The 21,494-nt window shown below is 46.3% G+C and overlaps 1 protein-coding gene across 1 annotated transcript in view; it reads right to left on the bottom strand.

Moving 5' to 3' along the window:
• Positions 1-9,189: 9,189 nt before the first annotated feature.
• The window catches only part of LOC111144448 (pyridoxal phosphate binding protein), a 17,131-nt gene continuing 4,826 nt past the window's right edge, over positions 9,190-21,494 (bottom strand). Inside the window, exons 5-8 of the mRNA XM_022498765.1 lie at positions 14,056-14,190; positions 12,236-12,378; positions 11,649-11,747; positions 9,190-10,504 (exon numbers count right to left, since the gene is read on the bottom strand). Of these exons, the coding sequence (XP_022354473.1) occupies positions 10,373-10,504; positions 11,649-11,747; positions 12,236-12,378; positions 14,056-14,190 (509 nt within the window). The 3' untranslated portion in view covers positions 9,190-10,372. The remainder of the gene's footprint in view (positions 10,505-11,648; positions 11,748-12,235; positions 12,379-14,055; positions 14,191-21,494) is intronic.

Here is a 21,494-nt window from a genome sequence, read left to right as displayed (position 1 = left end):
ATCAAGTTCAGCCCATCACTGTGGGCTGGGTGCTGGGTATACAATGGTGAGAAAAACCGAAACAAAACAAAGCCGTGGTTGCCACCCTCAGGGGAGGCAGTGACTGAACAGAGAAGGGCACGAGTGGCTCTATAATGACGAATTGTGCCGTGGGTGAATGTGTGTGAAGGGAAGGGGGCCATTAGATGGAATAATGGGGGGACAGAGAGACTGTAGTTTCCACTGGGGACCAGGAAAGGCATCTTGGAGGGAGAGTGGATAGGCCAGCCTGGATGATAAGCAGGCATCAGCCAGGCGAAGAGGAGGCCAAGAGCTTCCCTAATGCTGGGCGGGAAAGGCTTGGTGCCTTAGACAGAGAGACCTGTGTTGTGTGAGGCAGTGAAGGGGGGCTGGTAGCAGAGGGGCGAGGGCTTTCTCTGGCAGGCCTGAGGCACCTCCGTAGGCTCCTAGGCTCCTCTGAGCTCAGGCGATAGGGTGTGTCTCTCCTGCCCAGGGTCTTACAGATGAATCAGGTCTCCGGAAGCCTCTTGATTCACAGCCTCGTCCGGTCACAGAGGTAAGGCCTTTTCTGGGGGGCTGAGGTAGTACAGCCCATCAGGGCCTCACTTCCCATCCGGTTTCGTGGCTCTTGGGGGTCTGTGACCTGTTTCTTCTAGGCCCCAACTCCCAACCCCGAAGAACTGCTCCATCCATTGTCTTTTCTCCCCAGAGGCCCTGGAGAGGATGAGGCCAGTGACAGGGTGACATCCCTCTCTCCCTGAGCCCTGCTGGGGTCGGACTATGCCAGAAGGAGGACAGGCAACGCAGGCCAGAAGAGCATATGTGAGTGTGTGAGGGTGGGGTGGGATGGGCGGAGGGGGCCGTGGAGGGAAGAGCAGGTGACAGGGGCCACTTTTTTTTTAAGGTTTTATTTATTTATTTGACAGACAGAGATCACAAGTAGGCAGAGAGGCAGGCAGAGAGAGAGGAGGAAACAGGCTCCCTGCTGAGCAGAGAGCCGGATGCGGGGCTCGATCCTAGGACCCTGGGATCATGACCCGAGCTGAAGGCAGAGGCTTTAACCCACTGAGCCACCCAGGTGCCCCAGGGGCCATGTTTTTTACGAAGGTGCGTGGACATGCGATGTCAAGGGTGTAGAGAAAGAGTGGGAGGAGGAGGACAAGAGTGATGTTTTTACTGAGGGGCTAAGGCCCTGAGGGCGCCTGTGCTTACAGCCGGCCCTTGGAGCACGCGAGTTGGACCTGTGCGGGCGTACTTCTCTGTGGGTTTTTTACGGTACAGTAAATGTCTTTTCTCTTTTTTATGACTTTCTTAATAACATGTTCTTTCTGCTAGCAGACTTTATTGTAAGAATACATACATACTACATATAACACACACAGTATGTGCTCAGTGACTGATGATGTTATCGGTGAGGTTTCTGGTCAACCACTCGTAGTGGTTAAGCGTTTGGGGCATCCAAAGCTGTACTCCAATTTCCGACTGTGTAGGAGGGCGTCAGTGCCCCGAACTCCCCCATGTTGTTCAAGGGTCAACTGAATGTCCTTTAATCCTTACCACTGTCCCATACGCGGCTGCTATACTCTCTCACATGGGCCTCAGACAGATTAAATGACTGCATGTGTGCGACCGTGCATGAGTGCGTGTGTGTGCACATGTGTGCTGGGGCTGGAGAGGCCTCATTTGGCCTCACTCCTCTCTGTGCTCTGACAGGGTGACTCATCGATGCAGCTGGACAGGGCCCCGGCTCCCCCAATGCCCCCCGCCCCACCTGCTACGGGGTATACCATGGGTGAGCGTGGGTATGTGTGAATCTGTGGTCTGGCTGATGACCCCACGAGGAGGCTCAGGCATCTGTGCCCCTCTCACCCCAGGGGAGGCCTGACCCAGCACTGAAGAAAACAGAAGAGGATCAAAAAGCTACTTAGTGGCTTTTCTTGTTATTCTGGGCAGGAGGAGAGATCCAGACAAGTCCGGAGTGTTGGGGGTCCCGGCATGCAGGGGGACATGGCCAGCTGGGGGCTGGTGAGACTCAGCTCTTCCTTTGCAAGTGATGTGGCAGGGGGCCCAGGCCGAGGCAGACCTCAGACTTTGTCCAGAGTTAAGCCTGCTTCCAGCCCTCACCACTGTTTATTAAAATTATTTTTATCAAAGTAGTACACACATATGGTTAGAAATGAAATAGCATGGAAGCATTTGTAATGGGAAGCAACATTCTCTCCCCAACCAACTCTCCAGAGGCGGCTCTCCCCCGGTCTGCTTTTAGTTCTATGCTCTTTGTGGATTTGTGGATGAAACCACTGAAGGAGCCTTAGTACCAAGAGGACTTCCCTGTCTGAGGGCAGCTTTGCAGGTCCAGTTTCAAGAAGTGCCCCCTTCAGCTCCTCATGGTTGGGGGCTGGCCTTCAGGGTGGTGGCTCTCCATAGATTTTCTTTGCCTGCCTGCCTTCTGTCTTCCTTTCTTTCTTTCAAGATTTTATTTATTAGAGAGAGAGAGAGAGAGAGGGCACAAGCAGAGGGAGGGGCAAAGGGAGAGGGAAAGGGAGAAGCAGACTCCCTGCTGAGCAGGGGCCCTATGTGGGACTGGAACATCTTTTTTCGGCTTAAAAGATGATAGAAGTAGGTTAGTTCACTTCCACACTTATCCTGGGGAAATTACTTTGTGTGGTTTAGTTCATTTAAGTGTAAAGTTCTTGAAAATGTGTTCACCTTTTCTTTTTTACAGATTTTATTTATATGAAAGAGAGAGAGAGAAAGAGCACAGAGGGAGAGTGAAAGGGGCAGGTAGACTCCCTGCTGAGCGGAGAGACTGATGTGGAATGTGGGGCTCCATCCCAGGACCCTGGGATCATGACTGAGCCACCCAGGTGCCCATTTTCAAGCCCAATTCTCTGGGTCACTGTCACCTTCTCCCAAAGCCACGGCCCGCCTCCGCAGCACACTCTGGCCCTCTTGGAGCGTGCGGGAAGCCCCTCCGGTTTCGGGGAGCCTCATTAACACACAGCTGAGGCTGATCAGCAGGCTGGCAAGTTGGATTTGTAATTTGCGTGGAACCCCAATTCCCTGAAGCAGCTGTCCTCTGGATGTCTAGCTGGCCATGGGGGCGGTTTCTGGCCTGGACTTTGTCTCTCTTATCTCCCTCGGCTTCTATTCCTCTCTCTCTCTCTTTTCTTTCTCCTTTCCTCTCCTGTCCACTTTTTGTACCCTAACCAAAGCACCACCCCCCAACCTCCCTGGAAGATCAAGTTCAGACTTCTGGTCAGGAGGTTAGGCTCTATTACCCAAGACCTGGCCAGCAGCCTTGGGACCCTGGGAGGCCCACAGTGGTCATGGACAGGGAGGCTGGGAGAAATGCAGAAAGAGGAGCCCCCTCCCTAGGCCTCCCTCCTGGGGATTGCCCTTGGGGAGTTTAGGTGTATCACCGGAGTCTCAACGCCCAGGGAGTGTGAGCCAGAGGATTGAGTTTTGGTTTCACTCTGGGTGGATTTCGCTGTTTTTATGCCCCCATCCCCAGCTAGGTCTTCAGTTAAAAGCTACAGGGACGGGAGGGGAAGGCTTGGGTGTCTGTATTTGGGCAGCACATTAAGGGGAAGCGGGGCCTTTCCTCCTCTCTGTGTCCAGCCTCCTAATGTGCGCAGTGAGATGCCTGCGGGGAGATGCCTGCGGGGAGAGCTCAGCGTGGGCCCTCAGAGCTTTAGCAGCCTCTCTGACAGTCACCCTTCCTCTTCAGCCTTAGAGGATTAAGTTTCATCTATGAAGGAAGGCTGAGGCTTTCCCAACAGTCCTTATCTGCTCTGGCCATCAGAGCTCCACCCCGTTTCTCCATGGAGACTGGAGAAGGCCGCAAAGCCCAACCAGGCTGGGTCTGGTAGGGGCACCTGCGTTTACTGAGCCTTTATTATGTGCCAGGTTCTGTACACAGCACTTTACCTGCTTTGTCACATTGAAAGAAAACATGTCCTTGATTTTTAATGTTTAGGTCATCTCTACGTGCCACATGGGGCTCGAACTTGAGACCCCTGCTGAGATGGGAGAATTTCAGGTTCTTAGGGACTGACCCCGCCTGGGGGCCCCCACGCTTTATCGCATTTAAATTTCACAACAATACTAGGAGGCAGTCACTTTTAATATCTCCCCTATTTACCGATGAGGAAACCGAGGCACGAAAGAGCTTAAGTCTTTGGCCCAAGGCGATTTGACTGGTGAGGTACAGCTGTGGGGGGTCAAACCCAGACAGACTGGTGCCAGAGTCTTGGAGCAAGCATTTTGGCTGTGTGTGCGTGTGCACACGCGTGTGTGAGCAGGCACACACGTGTGCAGGTGTGTGTGTCTGCCCGCAGTAGCAGCTCCCCGCCCCTCGTGCAGGCCATCTGCTTTAACTCCTCCCGCAGCTCCTCTCCCTGTGAGCACGTCCTGAACGGGCTGCATGATGTCTTTTGAAGCCTGGGCTTCTCGAAGCCTGCACAGTGAGAGCCCTGTTCATCCAGCCCGCACCCCACCCCCCCAGGCTCTGGGCCCCAGTTCAAAGTTCCCAGTGGCACACTGGCTGCCAGAGTGGGCCTGGGCCTCATAGGTGAGCAGGGCCAGCTGGGGACAGCCGACAGCGCGGCTCCAGGCGCACACCCAGCCTGGGAGAGGGCCCTGTGACCCGTCCCAGAGACCCACGCCCCGGTGGAGGAAGAAGATGGCTCTCCAACCAGGCCTTGGAAGAGAGACATACCCAGGCAGGGGGGCTGGCCTCTCTCCAAGTCCCCTCGCCTTCAGCAGCAGGGCTCTGCTCCTGATGGGTCAAGTAGGACAGCAAAGAAAGGGGACTCTTCGAGATCTCAGCTTCAAGGTTCTTCCTGTTCCCTGGGATTTGTGGGGCAAGGTTTATGAGAGGCCCGAGGGAAAGGTGGCTGGAAAAAGGAAGCAGAGAGAGGAAAAAGGAAGAGAGGGAGATGGCTGGGCTCCTCCAGAGGGCCCCCAGATGGAGGGACACCCTCGCCCTTTCTCCCTGGAGGAGATATCCCCTCCTGGAAGCCAGCGGGAGGCAGGCAGTCCTGGCGGACTGTGTGAGGAGGCAGCCATGGGAAGCCCTAGGGGATCAGCAGCAGCTCCTCGAGCCTGAGGCCCAGCTGGTAATCCCCTCCCCCGAGGCCTGCGGCCCAGCTGAGGAAGGCTGTTGGCAGGGGCTGCCTCTGCACATCCTGGCTTTATCTTCCCCACACATTGAAACCATCAGGCCCGGGCCCCGAGGCTTCAGCCCGCCCAGCTCTGTCAGCTAGAGACACTGCGCTTTCATCCAAACCAGGCCAGCCCTCCTCCAGGTCCCCACGCGGAGAAGGGGGGCACTCGCGCCCCCCTGGAGCCAATCCCTAACCGTCTTCATAACGTTTGTCCCCTATTTCGCTCTCCTCTCTGAAATGTTTATGAAGCCACCTTCCACGCGGGGCCCCTTGCTCGGCCCTCATCTTCCGTGGGGAATTTTAGTCAGCCTGCAGAAGGTGGGAGTTCTGGGGGCCCTCTCCCCGAGCCCCGACCTACTCCCTGAAAGCAGCGGGCACTCTTCAGCACTGCGTGTTCTGGGGAAGCCAAATCAGAGGCAAACCCTGAATTCCTCTTGCTCACGGCCAATAAAAACCTTGCTTCGGTGCCTGCTTCCTCTGCTGAAATCAGATATCCTAGTAATAAACAAGTCCGAAAGGCAGGGACTTCTTTCTTCTGATTAGTTTTTCTTCCCTTAAAAAAAGCATTCTCCTCTAACAGGACGCTGGCCCCAGAAACTTGAGCCCAGAGCCGTGCCCTCTCCCGCCCTGTATCCCCCACTCCCTGGTACTTACACCCCCCCCCACCCCCACTCCTGCAGACGAGGGGCCTGCCTCCCCCCACCCTAGGAGGTTTGGCTCTAAGGCAGGTCAAAGGGCCTTGGGGAGAAGGGTCTTTGCTGCCTGGGAGCTGGCTCCCAGCTTAAGGTGAGAGCTAGGTCCTGGGTCTTTTGTTGCTTCGAGGGGGTCAGGGGGATGGTCAGGAATGGGAAAATGAGGCAGGACAGGGGACCACTTATTTTCCAAAGAAAGTCCTTCTCAATCCCTCTTGGGGCAACCCCCAGGCTGCAAAGAGCCCAGCACTGTGGATTTTAGTGTTGGGTGCACAGGTGAGAAGGCCAGAGGAAGTACAACGCCTCAGCTTCGAAGGGGGCTCAGAGGATAGAGGACTTGGGATCTTCCTTTCCCAGTGCTGTCCCAGCCTGGGCTCCCGGTCCTGTCCTTGTCCTGTCCCCCAGTAAGTGCGTCTCCACACATGGCCCACGGTGGAGTGCCTTCCCCCATGTGCTGACATCTCTTTTCTCCCCTCCCTCCCCCCAAATAGGTTTTTAAGTGACTTTGCTGTCAGAGATGCTATTCTGTTTGTTTTTCCTTCTGACACTAACTCTCTGGAGAGTTTCTGGTCAAGAGAATTATGTCGAGGCTGCAGATTGCAAGAGAATTGCGCCTAATGGGGAACAGACAGACAAGACACCTTTCAAGTCCAGCCAAGTTATCCCCCCTCTTTCTCTCTCTCTCCCAACTTCTCATCTTCCCTTCTTGGCTTCAAAGTTGGCCCTAGTTTATGCTAGTTTCTTCGGTACAGCTGGTGAGTAAGGTCACAGATTGATTTTATTTGGGAGATTGGCAGCTGGGTCAGGCTTTGCTCTGGAGCCAGAGAGCAGGGGAGCTGGGCTGGGGCATGGGTGTGGCAGGCGCTGGCAGGGAGTGCTGGGGAACCCCGGGAGCCCCAGCTTGGAGAAGACACTCAGGTCCCCAAGGGGTGGCTTCTGCTCCTTTGTGAGCTCAGAAAACATCTTTTTAAATACAAGAAATGTGCCCCAAACCCCCTCCCCTTTGTCCCTAGCATATTCCATTTCAGCTCATCTGTCCTGGACTTCACAGGGAAAAGAGTGTGAGCTCTGAGGTCCCTTGGGCCCTTGAAGGGATTTTAGGAGAGGAACTGAAGGTTAGGGCCCCCCTACCCTGTGACTAGCCACCCAACTCCACAGGGCCACAGTGGATGCTTGGTGATACAGGACTGTGTCTACAAGGAAGCCCCTTTCTTTTTTTTTTTTTTTTTTTTTTATTTATTTATTTGACAGACAGAGATCACAAGTAGGCAGAGAGAGAGGAAGGGAAGCAGGCTCCCTGCAGAGCAGAGAGCCCGACGTGGGACTCGATCCCAGGACCCGGAGATCATGACCTGAGCCGAAGGCAGCGGCTTAACCCACTGAGCCACCCAGGCGCCCCAAGGAAGCCCCTTTCTTTACCTACATGCTTCTTGAGGGGAGAGGGCAGATTCCTAAAGCTTCTTGGTGGACAGTTCAGATTCTTTTGCCCTTAGTCATAAGGCTGATGTAATAGCATTCAACTGATTTCATGGTAAAGACGGTCACAGTTCCCAGAGCAAATCGGTTCCAATTGCACCGCCTGCGACACCCACCCTTATCATAGCCCTTCTGATTGGTGGGCGAGTCCTTCCTGTCTGGAGCTTTGGTGCAGGGGTGTCTTGGGTTTTGGAAATGGCCCATTTGAGCTCATTTCTCCCATGTAGCCACGGGGAACAGAATCATCTGCCAGTCTGGCTCTAGAGGGAAAAGGGCACAGCTTGGCATGATCGGGGCCTCGCAGAAGCCCGTGGGATAGTTTGAATCCAGGGAGGAATGTGTGTGTTAGGGAAACAGGATGACAGAAGGGGGAGGCTAATTCCACTCGGCCTGGGTTTAATTCTCTCCTCCCTGCTCATCCCCACTGCTTGCGGTTTCAGAGTTTGTTCTGCATTAAAGATGTGTCAGTTCTCAACAATTATAATAGACTAAAAACACACATTTCTGTTTTAGTAATACACTTCTCTTAACTTAAACCTATACATCTAAGAATATGCTGTTTGGCAATTGTTACAATAAGCCTGAGGTGACAGAAGATACCGGTGTGGTGTAGTGAAGCTCTAGACTGGGAGTTAAGAGCCTTGAGTTTCTCGTTCTGTCACCAACCCACTGGGACCTCAGGAAAGGAGCACAGAACCTTCTCTGGGACTCAGAGCCCTGTCCACAAAGGGACACCAGCATGTCGCCAAAATTACCCCACCAGCTTTTGTGAGGGCAAAATGAAAGAATATAGGGGAGAGTGCTGTACGGGCCAGGCATGTTTATAAAAGGGACAGGGGAGTAATTAAGATTTGAGTAATTAAGAGATGCAGTGGTTGGAATCTCTGAGGATGTTTGCAAGGACAAAGACATGCTGGATGATTGGGAGCCTTTGAGCATCAGAACCCTCTGAGGCTGGTACTAAGCAGCCAAGGGCCTGATGGCAGGGACAGAGAACGCTAGGCCACATGGTCAGTCTGTCCCAGAACAGCGTGCTGTTGTGACTCAGGAACTTGCTGTGGATGCTATCACCCATCTAAGGAAAATCTGGGAGGATTCCGACCTGCTGCCTGTCACGTGTACCAAAAATCAAAGTCACCATTTTGCTGGCTTTTCTCTTTGCCAAAGGTCCTGGCCTGTTGTGGGAACACTGGACAGACCTACTTTAGTTTCCTTTCCTTATCTGGGTTTGACTCAGCCTCCTCTGGCTTGCCTCCTTCATTGTTCTCAATCTGGAGAGTTCTTTATTAAAAAGCTTAGACAAGTTCACTTTTCCCAGTTCCACAGCCATCCTCGGACCCCTATCCGGTTAGCAAAGAAATGAGGTATCTGGAAGAACCTAGTGGCTTTTCAAGAGTCAGCCCTATTACTTGGAAAAATGATGTTCTCTTTGGCCTCCTTTCCTGACCTCTGAAGGGGTAAGACTCAGGGTGAGGGCCCCTCCCAAGAAATGTGCGCGGTGGAGCCCTGGTACTTGCCCACAGGTTAGCCAATGTCGCCACCTAGAGGCCACCTAAAGTAGAGGTTCTTGTGGCAAGAGGTAAGTAACACTGCTTTCCTTTTGGGATTCCTGAAATGCCAACATTTCATTTTCTTGCCTTTAGAAGTTCAGAATTCTTCTCTCATCCACGGTGCGGCTTTGGCTGCATCTCTGAGCCAGGGCAAGTCCTCTTCTAAAGCTGGGCTGGCACCGTGTCAAGTGATGGGCACAGTGACTCCCTGTTGGTTCCAATGCCTCGCTCCTGTTAGACTCACTCATTACACCAGGTCTTAAAAAATAAATACTTTAATTGCTTTGTAATCGGAACAGATGGTATATTTCAAACTCACATTTTTATTTAACACACTCTGAAACATCATATAGCTCTGATTGAAAGAATACAGGCATCATAATGGTTTTAAGTTTTACAAAATTACATTCAGCAGTAGCAACAGGTTCTGAGTTATTTCGTGAGATAAAAGACTGGGGCTTGAATAAAGACTGTTATGAGTATCTGAGAATTGTGCTTTCTAGTTTTTGAAGCTCTTGCTACTTTATTAACAACCAAGAAGTTGCAAAATTCTGGCTTATCAGTACAGCAGGGGAGGGGAGGGTACATATAGATGGGCCTGGAAAATGCTCTGCAGGGGTGGGAACCTCAAAGCCAGGCCTTGTTGAAACTGTGAGCCTGAAGTGGCTTTGAAGGAATTTCTGGGAAGCGATGAGATTCACTCGTCTTTGATAAGAAACCACCATTAAGAGAATTATGGTGTAAAAGAAATCACAGCATTAAATTTTCCTCACTGGAGAGCCCAGGGGAGAAAGCTCAAAGCCCTGTCTCTTGAGGAAGATGTTAGAAAGGCTCAAACCCAATTATGTTACCTCTGTCATTTTCAGGGTCAATACCACAAGGTGGCCAAAGCCATAAACTCTCATGAGCCATGATTTGGGTTTGGAGCACTGCCTTGAGCCAGTTCCAGAAGTCACCTGTACTGTCATTCCAGAGCACAAATATTTACTGGGTGGGGTGGAAACTGGGGACAGCGATTACTCTGCTCCAGAGCAGCAAAGACAATTAATTACTCACTAGGGGTTTGTGTGATGAGAATTTTCTATGAAAGGGGACGACAAACGCAAATCCCTCTCACTCTGGTGATTACAGGCATCAGTGGCCACATTTTAACCTGGGGAAGGCATTCATGAGTTGGTTGTTTTTCCTGGGCAAGATTCAAAACTGAACTCAATTCCTGGCTACTGACTTGATATGTGTTCTGCAGAAATGTCTGGATTTCTGAGATCCAATCCAAAGCCACTACCTGAAGTGAACTTTTTGGGTGAGATACTAAGTACAGATGGTTTCCATCCACACACGTCATCATCAGCACGCTCTCTGAGGGTCACAAGGAGAGCACGGCTGTGCTGTAACATAGGGAACATTGAGATGGAAATCCAAGTGAGTGCATAGTTTGTCCTCCTGGACGGCCCCGGCCCATGCACACTGCTGGCTGTGCCTGGCCTCAGTGCGCCTGCGCCACCTCCATTGGTGCCTTCAGGTCGGCTGCTGACTTGTCCAGGGCAGGCTTCTTGGAGTAATCTCGCTCTCCAAAAATGGTGCTTCCTACTCTGACATTCGTAGATCCTACTTCAATCTGCGGGAAAGAAGAGAAAGTACTGGGACCGAGTTTGAAATAAGGCAGCCAACGCTGAAGCCATGCCTGTCGCTGTGGCTCATGAGGGGTTCTATGAAGAACGATGATAACGCAGCTGAAGAGGGCTACAGGGCAGTGGTTAACCTTGGGATGATCCTACCTCCAGGGTGTGTTTGAGAAATCAGTAAGCCTGTCCATGGCTGTCACCATGATTAGGGAAGACAACTGCCGCTTATCTGGGGCTGGAGTGAAAGGTCACACTCTGACTGAGACATGGTGGCACAATGGACAGGTCTCACAGCCCACAGCCCTTCCTGATGCTCCATGATTAGGCAGATGAGAAAACCTCCTCCTGGGGCGCCTAGGTGGTCAGTCAGTTAAGTGTCTGCCTTCGGCTCAGGTCATGACCCCAGGGTCCTGGGATTGAGTCCTGCATCAGGTTCCCTGCTCAGGGTGGAGCCTGCTTCTCCCTCTGCCTGTGGCTCCCCGGCTTGTGCTTGTTCTCTTTCTTTCTCTCTTGACAAGTCAATAAATAAAATCTTTATTAAAAAAAAAAGAAAATACCTCCTCCTGATTGTTTGAGCACAGGATTGAATTCCATCATACTTATAAACACAAAGTATTTTTGCACTGTTTCGGTTTATGTGATTTTTCAAGAATGCAACTACTGGATGCACAGAGTCAAGTTTCTACTTTGATTTTTAGCACTTTATCAAGTTATTTACTATTCCAAAAAAGCATATATAATAAACTTTAAAAAATTATAAATATTTTATTTTTATTTTATTTTATTTATTTTTAAGTAATCTCTACACCCACTGTAGGACTTGACCTCATGGCCCCAAGATCAAGAGTCATGTGCTCTACTGACTGGGCCAGCCAGGAGCCCCTTCTTCGTTCTTTAGAATCCACTCAGGGAATCGTACTGAGTTAAAAGCTATGCGTCAAAGCTATCATTTCCATACATTTAATTTCAAAAAAGAAGGGGGTGGGGGATGCTGGAACAGGTGAGAGCCACTGCTACTTGGGACCCTATTGCTACGATGAGGCATTTTTGAAGGTTTCTCTGACAAAAACCACTCCCTGCTGTGGCCTTTCAGACCCTCCCCTAGAGGTGGATAAAGGCCCCCAGGAGGACACTCACAGCATGCTGGAAGTCCATGGACATGCCCATGCTCAGCTCAACCTGCTCAGTGGGGATGCTCAGCTTTTTACACAGCTCCTCTCGGAGGGACAGTAACACCTGACAGAAAGACAAGTGTGACATTTATTTCATTCCTGCCTTCCCTAAGGATGCCTGAAAGTGGCTGAATTTGAACATCTCTGCCAAAGATTATCGATTCCTTGTGGTTTCAAGGCCTGTCAAAATTTTCAGAAGTTACCGAAATAGTTTTTTTTTAGCAAATGCTCCTGCTTTCAAAAAAAACAAAAAAAAAAAGCCCCCCCAAAACAAAACAAAATCATCAGCCATTGGAAAAGGAAGAAAAGAACTGGTTTTCTCTGAAGACTGTGTTTTAGCCAGGTTCAAGTGGGGCTGAGAAAGGTCTGTGAGGTTTTGGAAACTTACTTTCTTCTTCCCTTACAAGAAGAATTCGAAGAGGGTCATAACCCCTGACAGGCAATATCTGGGATGTCGCTGAAGTTTATCATGACAGCCTGTCCTTGCAACAGCATTTCACTAAGATGCTTCCTTAACATGCAAGCAATACCCCCATCCTTGGCCCCCAGTACCTGGAAGTCTGGATTTGGTCCTTGACTAAGATCATGGCCAAAACTTCCTATGGTCATGAGCCCCACGAATTCCAGGCTGGGGCACTTGGCATTTATGTGTTCCACCACGGCTACTGTCTCTGAAGGCAGAAGGCCATGTTTACCTTCACAAAAAGGAACAGAAGACACTTGTACCAACATGTCTGAAGTAGCCAGAGGAAGGCTTCATTTCTACCCCTTCCTTAAAAAGGAGGTGACTTTTGGGCTAGAGGGCTTCTTGGGAGAGAGGAAAAAAAAGTATCCTTCAGTCCTAAAAAGTAATTTTATTTTGGTGGCCTTTGTTTATGTTGTTTCCCTTCTGGTCAGGAATTGAGTATTAATCATCTGAATCTCCGTGATCTGCGCTGAGAACAGCTAGAGCAGAGGGAAGAGAAAAAAAACACTATCTCTCTTGGGACACCAAGAAGACTCACACTGTCAAAACGCCAGATTCACTGGGGAATTCTTTTCCCAGCTCTGGTACATCTATTGTTTCATTAACTTATTAGAGCTGTAAACATTTTAAAATAAAGTACATATCACAGTTTTCACTAAGTATTTGTAAAATTTAATGGAACTTGCTAATTAACAAATGGAGGAGTCTGTAGTAAATGATGATTTGTTACGCCGTTATAAGGAATATGGATGTTCTCTTTCCCTCATTTATCAAATGGAGATGCTACGAATGTCCACTTGAATCTTTAATTACAGCCTAATATAGCCAATTATCAGGAAATGCTATCATAGACTTCCCCTGGAGCCAGTTTCAGACATACCTATACTGATAACATATAATCTAGGTGCGTAAAGAAATAAAAATTGTTACAATTTACAAAACACTTATGTGTCAGGCACATGTGCCAAGTTCTAAGAGCTCTTCACTTAATACAGTAACTATGCAATAAGTACTCTTACTGTCTCCACTCTAAAAATGAGGAAACTGAGGCACAGGGAGGCTCAGTGCCATGTCCAAGGTCCCACAACTAGAAATTGCGCAACTGGGATTTAAAGCCAGGAAGCCTGGCCCGAGGGCCTATCTAGAAGATAGGCTGCATTGTGTTCCTTCATGTTACCGTCTGGCGAATCCTGGGGCTCTGCTGGTCGTAAGCAAACGACCCGTCTGTGAACACTTACTGTTAACAAGTGCTAACAAGTGAGATGTGCAGGCTTCCCTGCCAGCAGCTCTGCCCACGCTACCACTTTCAATCCTGACAACACCCTCTGACGTAGGCACCACTGTGATTATCATGGTCCGCCAAGGAAACTGAGGTACAGAGAGGTTAGATAACTTGCCTGAGGTTACAATGCTGGAAAGTGCGGGAGCTCAAACCCGAGGTCTGATTTCAAAGCTCCTGCTCTATTCACTAGGTTACACTGTCAACCCAAACCCCTTAAAGGTATTCATTAACTGGCGCTCAGGTGACTTCCTTCTTTTCCCTCCTCATGTAACATTAAGTAATTTTTTAACACCTGAGTGTTACACCTGTAACTGTGCTATCTCCTTCAGCAGTGACGGATTTCTAGGAATTTTCAGGAGATCGAAGTTACAGTTCCCTTCTTGGCTTGTCCTATTCTGGGCCACCAAAAAACTAAGAATTAACAAACCACAATGTAAGAAAGAGTTATACGTGGACTGGCTTAGAGGTCATTGTGCCATCTAGATCCTACAGGAAACAGCTTACTTAAAGGCCTGTGATTTCCTTCTAGACCCTTAGCTATCAGATTCTTAGGCCTGGCATTCTTCCAGACCTTCAACCATACTAAGGGGAAGAAAAATCTACAATTCAGGTCGGGTCACTTACTCTCCTCTCCACTGGTATTCACCTGGACCATAACCTTTAACCTTACAGGAGAACTTTTTTTCTGCCATGAACTGTTCACTTTATCTGCCAACTTCACAGAATCCACTGTTTCCAGCATGAAGAGATTGGGGACAGCTGAAACGAGAAAGAGGCAAGGTAATTCTTCATTCACCGTACTGTAGCAAGCAACATACAACCAATCTTTTTGACTTGGTGGATGGAAGAACGATTTCCCAGAAAAAGAACAAGACAGACTTATGCTCAGACTTCTGAGATGGTTTTACTAGATGTCAGTTTGAATGTCAGCTTACTGCTACCTCGTTGGAAAGGATCCATCAGGGAAACAGTGTCCTGCCGCAACCAGGAGGCACATGCATTCAAGACGGCTAGAAATTGTGCAGATTCCCGAGAGCAGGCTTGATGGGACTGTATGTCAGTTCACATGCGAGAACCGGGTCAAGATGACAATAAAGAAAGGACAACTATGGAGGCCCAAGTGCTTCCCTGGCAGGATAACACCATGTTCTTAAACTGTGGGACAGGGGTGCTCTCGTTCAACCAGGACGACAGAACGACAGCTAAGGGAGAAACCATCTCCTTTCCCAAAGATGCATGTGACATGAAATATCACTCTTGCCTCAGGTACAGAGCGAAGACAGAAGCAGCAACATCAGCAGCTTGCTTTCATCAAACAGGCAATTTGCTAACCAGTATACATGCATTACTGCTTTTCAATCTTAACCATGGTTCATGAAGCACTATTATTACCTCCACCTTACAGCTGGGGAAACTGAGGCTCAGAAAGGATAAAGTTTATTCAAGTTTACAAAACAAATATTAGAGCTGTGATTTAAATAATGGCAAACTCCATCATATTTTTTTGAAGATTTATTTGAGAGAGAGAGAGAGAGAGAGAGTGTGTGTGTTGAGGGGGAGGGGAAGAGGGAGAGAGACAAGCAGACTTCCTGCTGAGCAGGGAGCCCAACATGGGGCTTCATCCCAGGACCCTGAGATGACCATAGCCAAATGCTCAGATGCTTAACCATCTGAGCCACCCAGGTACCCCATGACTCCAAGTTTGTTTGTTTGTTTGTTTGTTTTTAAGGTTTTTCACTTATTTATTTGTGTATGTGTGAGAGGGAGAGAGAAAGCCAGAGCACACAAGCAACGGGAGCAGCAGGCAGAGGGAGAAGCAGGCTCCCCGCTGAGCAAGGAACCTGATGTGGGACTCAATCCCAGGACCCTGGGATCATGACCTGAGCAGAAGGCTCAACCGACCGAGCCACCCAGGTGTCCCATGACTCCATATTCTTAATGCTGAATTTGAGCTTAGGCTACTTTTTTTAAAGTATATATTTAAAAAATATATATACTTAAAAAACAGACTAAAAGCAGATATGCTTGATGTGGAGAAAAAAAAAAAAAGCAATATAGAAGCACATGCAGTAAAAACTCAGAGTCTCTCACCCTAGAAACTACCACTGTTACCACTGGGCTGAGGATTCTTCCAGATCATTTTAGTGTATTTCCATCCAATCACATAGACCACCCCCCCAGATGTATAATTTCTTTTTATTTTTTGGAATAACATATAGATGGGATCATACTGGTCCCCCCCCCCAAACCTTTTATATTTAAGTAATCTCTATACCCAACGTGGGACTTGAACTTATAACCCTGAGATCAAGAGTCACACACTCCACTAATTGAGTCAGCCAGGCACCCTGGATCATAGTAAATGTTTTATGGGTTGCTTGCTTCCAGTTAGCAATACATGTTGGAGACTTTTTCTACATTAGTACCATAAATCTCCTGGTACTTTTAACAACTGCAACATTCCACAGAACAGATGATCACAATTTCCTTAACATTGTTCTTATTAACCTTGTTTTTTTTTTTTAACTACAAAACCAAAGCTTAGAAACAGATCTTTGTGCACATATACAAGTTGCTATAGAATACATGAGTACCAAGAATTGAAATTACTAGTTAAGGACAAAGTACAATTAAAACTGTGTTAGATACTAGAAATCCAAAAAAGCCCTACCATTTTAGAATCTTCCTGGCAAAATGTGGAGTGCTCATTTACTCATGCTCTCAAACACTGGATATTAGCAGACATTTTACTTTTTGCAAACCTGACTGGTGAAAAGTAGAATTTATTATTGTATTTTGCATTTCTCTTATTGAGGGTAAGCATTTTTTGTTTGATTACTGGTCTTTTGTATATTTTATCCTTATAAATGGCCTGTTCTTAGTTTTTCCCTATGTTTTTCTCATGCATTAAAAAATTCTTTAGGGGTACCTGGGTGGCTCAGTTGTTAAGCAAACATCTGCCTTTGGCTCAGGTCATGATCCCAGGGTTCTGGGATTGAGTCCTGCATCAGGCTCCTTGCTCAGTGGGGAGCCTGCTTCTCCCTCTGCCACTCCCCCTGCTTGTGTTCCCTCTCTTGCTGTCTCTGTCAAATAAATAAATAAAATCTTTTAAAAAAATTCTTTATATATTATGGACATTAACTTCCTCCCATTTTAAAAAACATTATTTTACTACCAATCTGTGTTTCCCTTTTGCTTTGACATATGGAAAGCTTTAATTTTTATGTAAGCAAATGTGCTAATTGTTTCTTTAATGGCTTTCAGACTTTGTTTTATTTAGAAAGGTCTTTCACCAGCCTGAAAAAATATCTTCCTATTTTTCTTCTAATACTTCACAATTTTGATTTTCAAGTTAAGAATCTTTAATCTCAGGATACCTGGATAGCTCAGTTGTTAAGCATCTGTCTTCAGCTCAGGTCATGATCCCAGGGTCCTGGGATCAGGTCCTGTGTTGGGCTCTCTGCTGGGCAGGAAGCCTGCTTCTCCCTCTCCCACTCCCCTGGCTTGTGTTCCCTTTCTCGCTGTCTCTATCAAATAAATAAATAAAATCTAAAAAATAAAAATAAAAAATTCTTTAATCTCACTGGAATTTACACTGTGAGAAAGGGAATCTAATTTAATTATTTCTCCAATAAAAAGCTGATTGTCTTGCTGTCCACTTATTAAGTATAAATAGGCTCCCTACTCCCCTGACACCTAATACGAAATAGCTTTTAAAAATAATACAACAGGGATGCCTGGGTGGCTCAGTCGTTAAGCGGCTGCCTTTGGCTGAGGTCATGATCCTGGGGTCCTGGGATGGAGTCCCACATCGGGCTGCCTGCTCAGCGGGAGGCCTGCTTCTCCCTCTCCCTCTCCTTGTGTTCCCTCTCTCACTGTGTCTCTCTCTGTCAAATAAATAAATAAGATCTTAAAAAAAAATAATACAATAGACTTCTATTTTCCGACAAGATGGAAATATAGGGATCAGATTTACCCTCCCACCTGAACATCGAAATGGACAAAATATATGAAACGGTGATGTAAAAGAACTGAGTATCATGCAATGAAAGATAGTGATCTCTGAGGGATGAGAAACAAATGAAGTGAGTCCCACAACTGCCCCAGCTAAAGTTTCTAGAATGTGGCATGGGAAAGGCGAATGCAGGAAGAGTGTGGACCTGAGTTGAAGACAGGAACCAAGGATCTGGAAAGTCTAAGTAGCTAGAGTTCACAGGGCAGAATTTGAGAGAGGAAAGAGCTGCACACAGAGAGACCACTGGTGAGTTGTGAAGGGCTCCCTTCCAGAACTCGGCTGGGTACAGATCAGTGCATGCATGTAAGGAAATCACTCCTGGCTCAGGACAGAACTGTTTGAAAGGATTAGAAGAAACAGAGCCTGATGTTCACAGAGGGGATGGAATAGTGCCTATTCCCACCAAGCAGGCTTAGGATTCATGGGGCACCGGGTAGAGTACATGGAGGGCCTTATTTCAGTAATAGGGAATAATTAGCCCTAAATTGAGCTCTGCTCTAGGCACACCAACTAATCTTAGAAGCAAGACCTAAAAAGATCAAACCGCCCCAAGTAAGTTAGCTGTGTTCCAAACAAAGGCTCAAAAATATTTATAGGAATACGAAAATGACCAGCTCCCAAAAAGAAAATTCACAATATTTGACAGTCCAAAACAAACAAACAAACAAACAAACAAACAAACAAAAAACCAAAAAACCCCCCAAAAAACAAAAATCAGACATTCAAAGAAGCAGGAAATATGATACATAATGAGGGGTTAAATCAATCTGCTGAAATTGTCCCAGACTGTCAAAGATGACAGAAGATGATAGAATTAGTAGGCAGCACATTAAGTTACTGTAACCGTGTGCCATATATAAAAACTACAGAAGGCCATGGAAGATATAAAAAGACTCAACTGGCATGAAAATCACCATGTAGGAGATGAAAAATCCACTGATGGGATTAATGGCAAATTAGACAATGCTAAAGAAAGGCTTAGTTACCTTGAAGAAATTATCCAAAATGAAACACAGAGAAGGAAAAAAAAAATAATAAAAATTAAAAAGAGCATCAGTGGGCTGTAGAATCACCTCAAGCAGACCAATAGGTAACTGGAGTCCCCAAAGGAGAAAAGAAAGGGGGAGGCAAAAAATATATGTGAAGAAACAATAGTTGAAAAATTTCTAAACTTGATTAGAACCCCAGATCCAAGAAGCTCAATGAACCCCAAGCACAAGAAATGTGGAAAAAAAAAAAAAAATTACACCAAGGCATATCGTAATCAAATTGCTCAAAGTCAGTGATAACAAGAAAACCTTGCAAGTAGCTAAAGGAAAAAAAAAAAACATGTTACATACAGAGGAACAAAGATAAGGATGACATTATATTTCTCATTGGAAACAGTCTAAGTAAAGACAGTGGAGCAATATCTTCAAAGTATCGAACGAAAAAACCATTAAGCTAAAGCTCTATGGTCTGCAAAAGTACCTTTGAAAAATAAAGGTGAAGGTACAAAAAAGTTCAATGGGAAAGAATGAAGTGGCAGCTCCCTTTTCCTTAGGCTATACATAAAAATTAACTCAAAAAGACCCAAAGGTAAGAGCTAACACGATAAAACTCTCAGAAGAAAATAGGAGCAAATCTTTGAGACTCTGGGGGCATCTGGCTGGCTCAATCGGTAGAGCATCTGACTCTCCATCTCAGGGTTGTGAGTTCAAGCCCCATATTGGGCACAGAGATTACTTAAGAAAAAAAAAAAAAAAATCTTTGTGACCTTGGATTTCTTAGCTATAGTACCAACAGCACATGCCACAAAAGAAAAAAGAGATAAACTAGAGTACATTAAAATGAAAGATTTCTAGGCTACAAAAGATACCATAAAGAAAGATGGTAAAGATACCATTCCCAGGGAATGGGAGAATATATTTGCAAATCATATACAGCATAAAGGACTGGTACCTAGGATATATAAAAGAAATTTTATAACTTGATAATAAAACGACCCAATTAGGATATGGACATTGGGGAGGGTATGTGCTATGATGAGTGCTGTGAAATGTGTAAACCTGGCGATTCACAGACCTGTACCCCTGGGGATAAAAATACATTATATGTTTATTTAAAAAAAAAAAAGAGTCTCACACACACACACACACACACACACAAGACCCAATTAAAAAACACACAAAGGATCTGAATAGACATTTCTCCAAAGAAGATGTACAAATGGGCAATAAACACATGAAAAAATGCTCAACTTCATTTGTCATTAGGGAAATGCAAATCAAACCACAATGTGATACTATTTCATGTATTTTTTATTACTCCACTTTATCTTCTTTGCTGACTTATTAGCTATAATTTTCTATTGTGTTATTTTATTGGTTGATTTATTTTATTTTTTTAAGTAAGCTCTATGCCCAAGTGTGGGGCTTGAACTTATGACCCAAGTGTGAGGCTTGAACTTATGACCCTGAGATCAAGTTGTATGCTCTACCAACTGAGCCAGTCAGGCACCTTTATTGGTTGCTTTAAAGTTGAACTTATACACAGTCTACCTTAAAATGATGTCATACCACCTAATATAAAGTTTAAGAACCTTATAATAGTGTACTTCTGTTTCTTACTTTCCATTTTGTATGTCACTGTTTCAATGCACTTTACTTTTTCATGTTATAAATCCCATAATATATCATTATTTTTGTTTATATAACATATTATACTAATAGAACAGCAGAGAAAAATTAATGAAACTAGAAGTAGTTATCAGAGAAGACTGATAAACCTCCAGTCAGATGGATTAGGAAAAAAAAGAAAAGACAAATGACCAACATCAGGAATGAGTTGAAGTCACTACAGATTCTACAGATATTAAAAGGATAATAAAGAGATATTACTAACAACTTAATGCTCATAAATTCATTACTTTAGATGAAATGGGCAAATTCCTCAAAAAACATAAAGTAACAAAGCTCACCCAAGGAAAAAACAGATTATGTGAAGTCTATTAACAAAACTGAAACTATAGTTAAAAACCTTCCTACAGGGTGCCTGGATGGCTCAGTTGGTTGGGCGACTGTCTTTGGCTCAGATCATGATTCTGGAGTCCCAGGACTTCCTGCTCAGAGTCCTGAGCAGGGAGCCTGTTTCTTCCTCTGACGCTCCCCACTCTCATGCTCTCTCTCCCAAATAAATAAATAAAATCTTAAAAAAAAAAAACAAACCAAAACCAAACCTAAAACCTTCCTAACCTTCCTAAAGAAACGCCAGGCCTCACTGATGAATTCTACCAAGCAGTTAAGGAAGGGACAATACCAATTCCACACAAACTCTTTCAAAAGACTGAAGAAGTAGGAGTACTTTCCAGTTCTATTAGGCCAGTATTATTGTTATGAAACCTAAAAAAAGATATTACAAGAAAACGACAGCCCAATGTCCCTTTTGAATGTCGATGCAAATATTCTAAGCAAAACTTAACAAATCAAATGCAACATTATAGTAAAAGGATAATACTGCCTGACCAAGTGAGCTTATTCCTAGGAATGTAGGGGTAGTTTAACATTTGAAAATCAATAAATGTAATTCAACATGTTAATAAACTGAAAAAGAAAACCACAGGATCATTTCAATGGATGCAGGAAAGGCATTTGACAAAATTTAACATTGATTCTTTTTTTTTTAAATTTCCTTTTTTTAAAAAAAGATTTTATTTATTTATTTGACAGATATCACAAGTAGGCAGAGAGGCAGGCAGAGAGAGAAAGAGGGAAGCAGGCTCCCTGCTGAGCAGAGAGCCTGATGTGGGGCTCGATCCCAGGACCCTGGGATCATGACCTGAGCCGAAGGCAGAGGCTTTAACCCACTGAGCCACCCAGGCACCCCCTAACACTGATTTTTTTTTTTTAAAGATTTTATTTATTTATTTGACAAACAGAGATCACAAGTAGGCAGAGAGAGAGGAGGAAGCAGGCTCCCTGCTGAGCAGAGAGCCCGATGTGGGGCTTGATCCCAGGACCCTGAGACCATGACCTGAGCCGAAGGCAGAGGCTTTAACCCACTGAGCCAC

The sequence above is a fragment of the Enhydra lutris genome, unplaced genomic scaffold (genome assembly GCF_002288905.1).
Source record: "Enhydra lutris kenyoni isolate GAN:26980312 unplaced genomic scaffold, ASM228890v2 scaffoldscaffold11, whole genome shotgun sequence".
In the NCBI taxonomy this organism is placed as follows: Eukaryota; Metazoa; Chordata; class Mammalia; order Carnivora; family Mustelidae; genus Enhydra; species Enhydra lutris.
The sequence above is the reverse complement of the archived record's forward strand: the minus strand, read 5'-3'. Positions and strand labels throughout refer to the sequence as shown.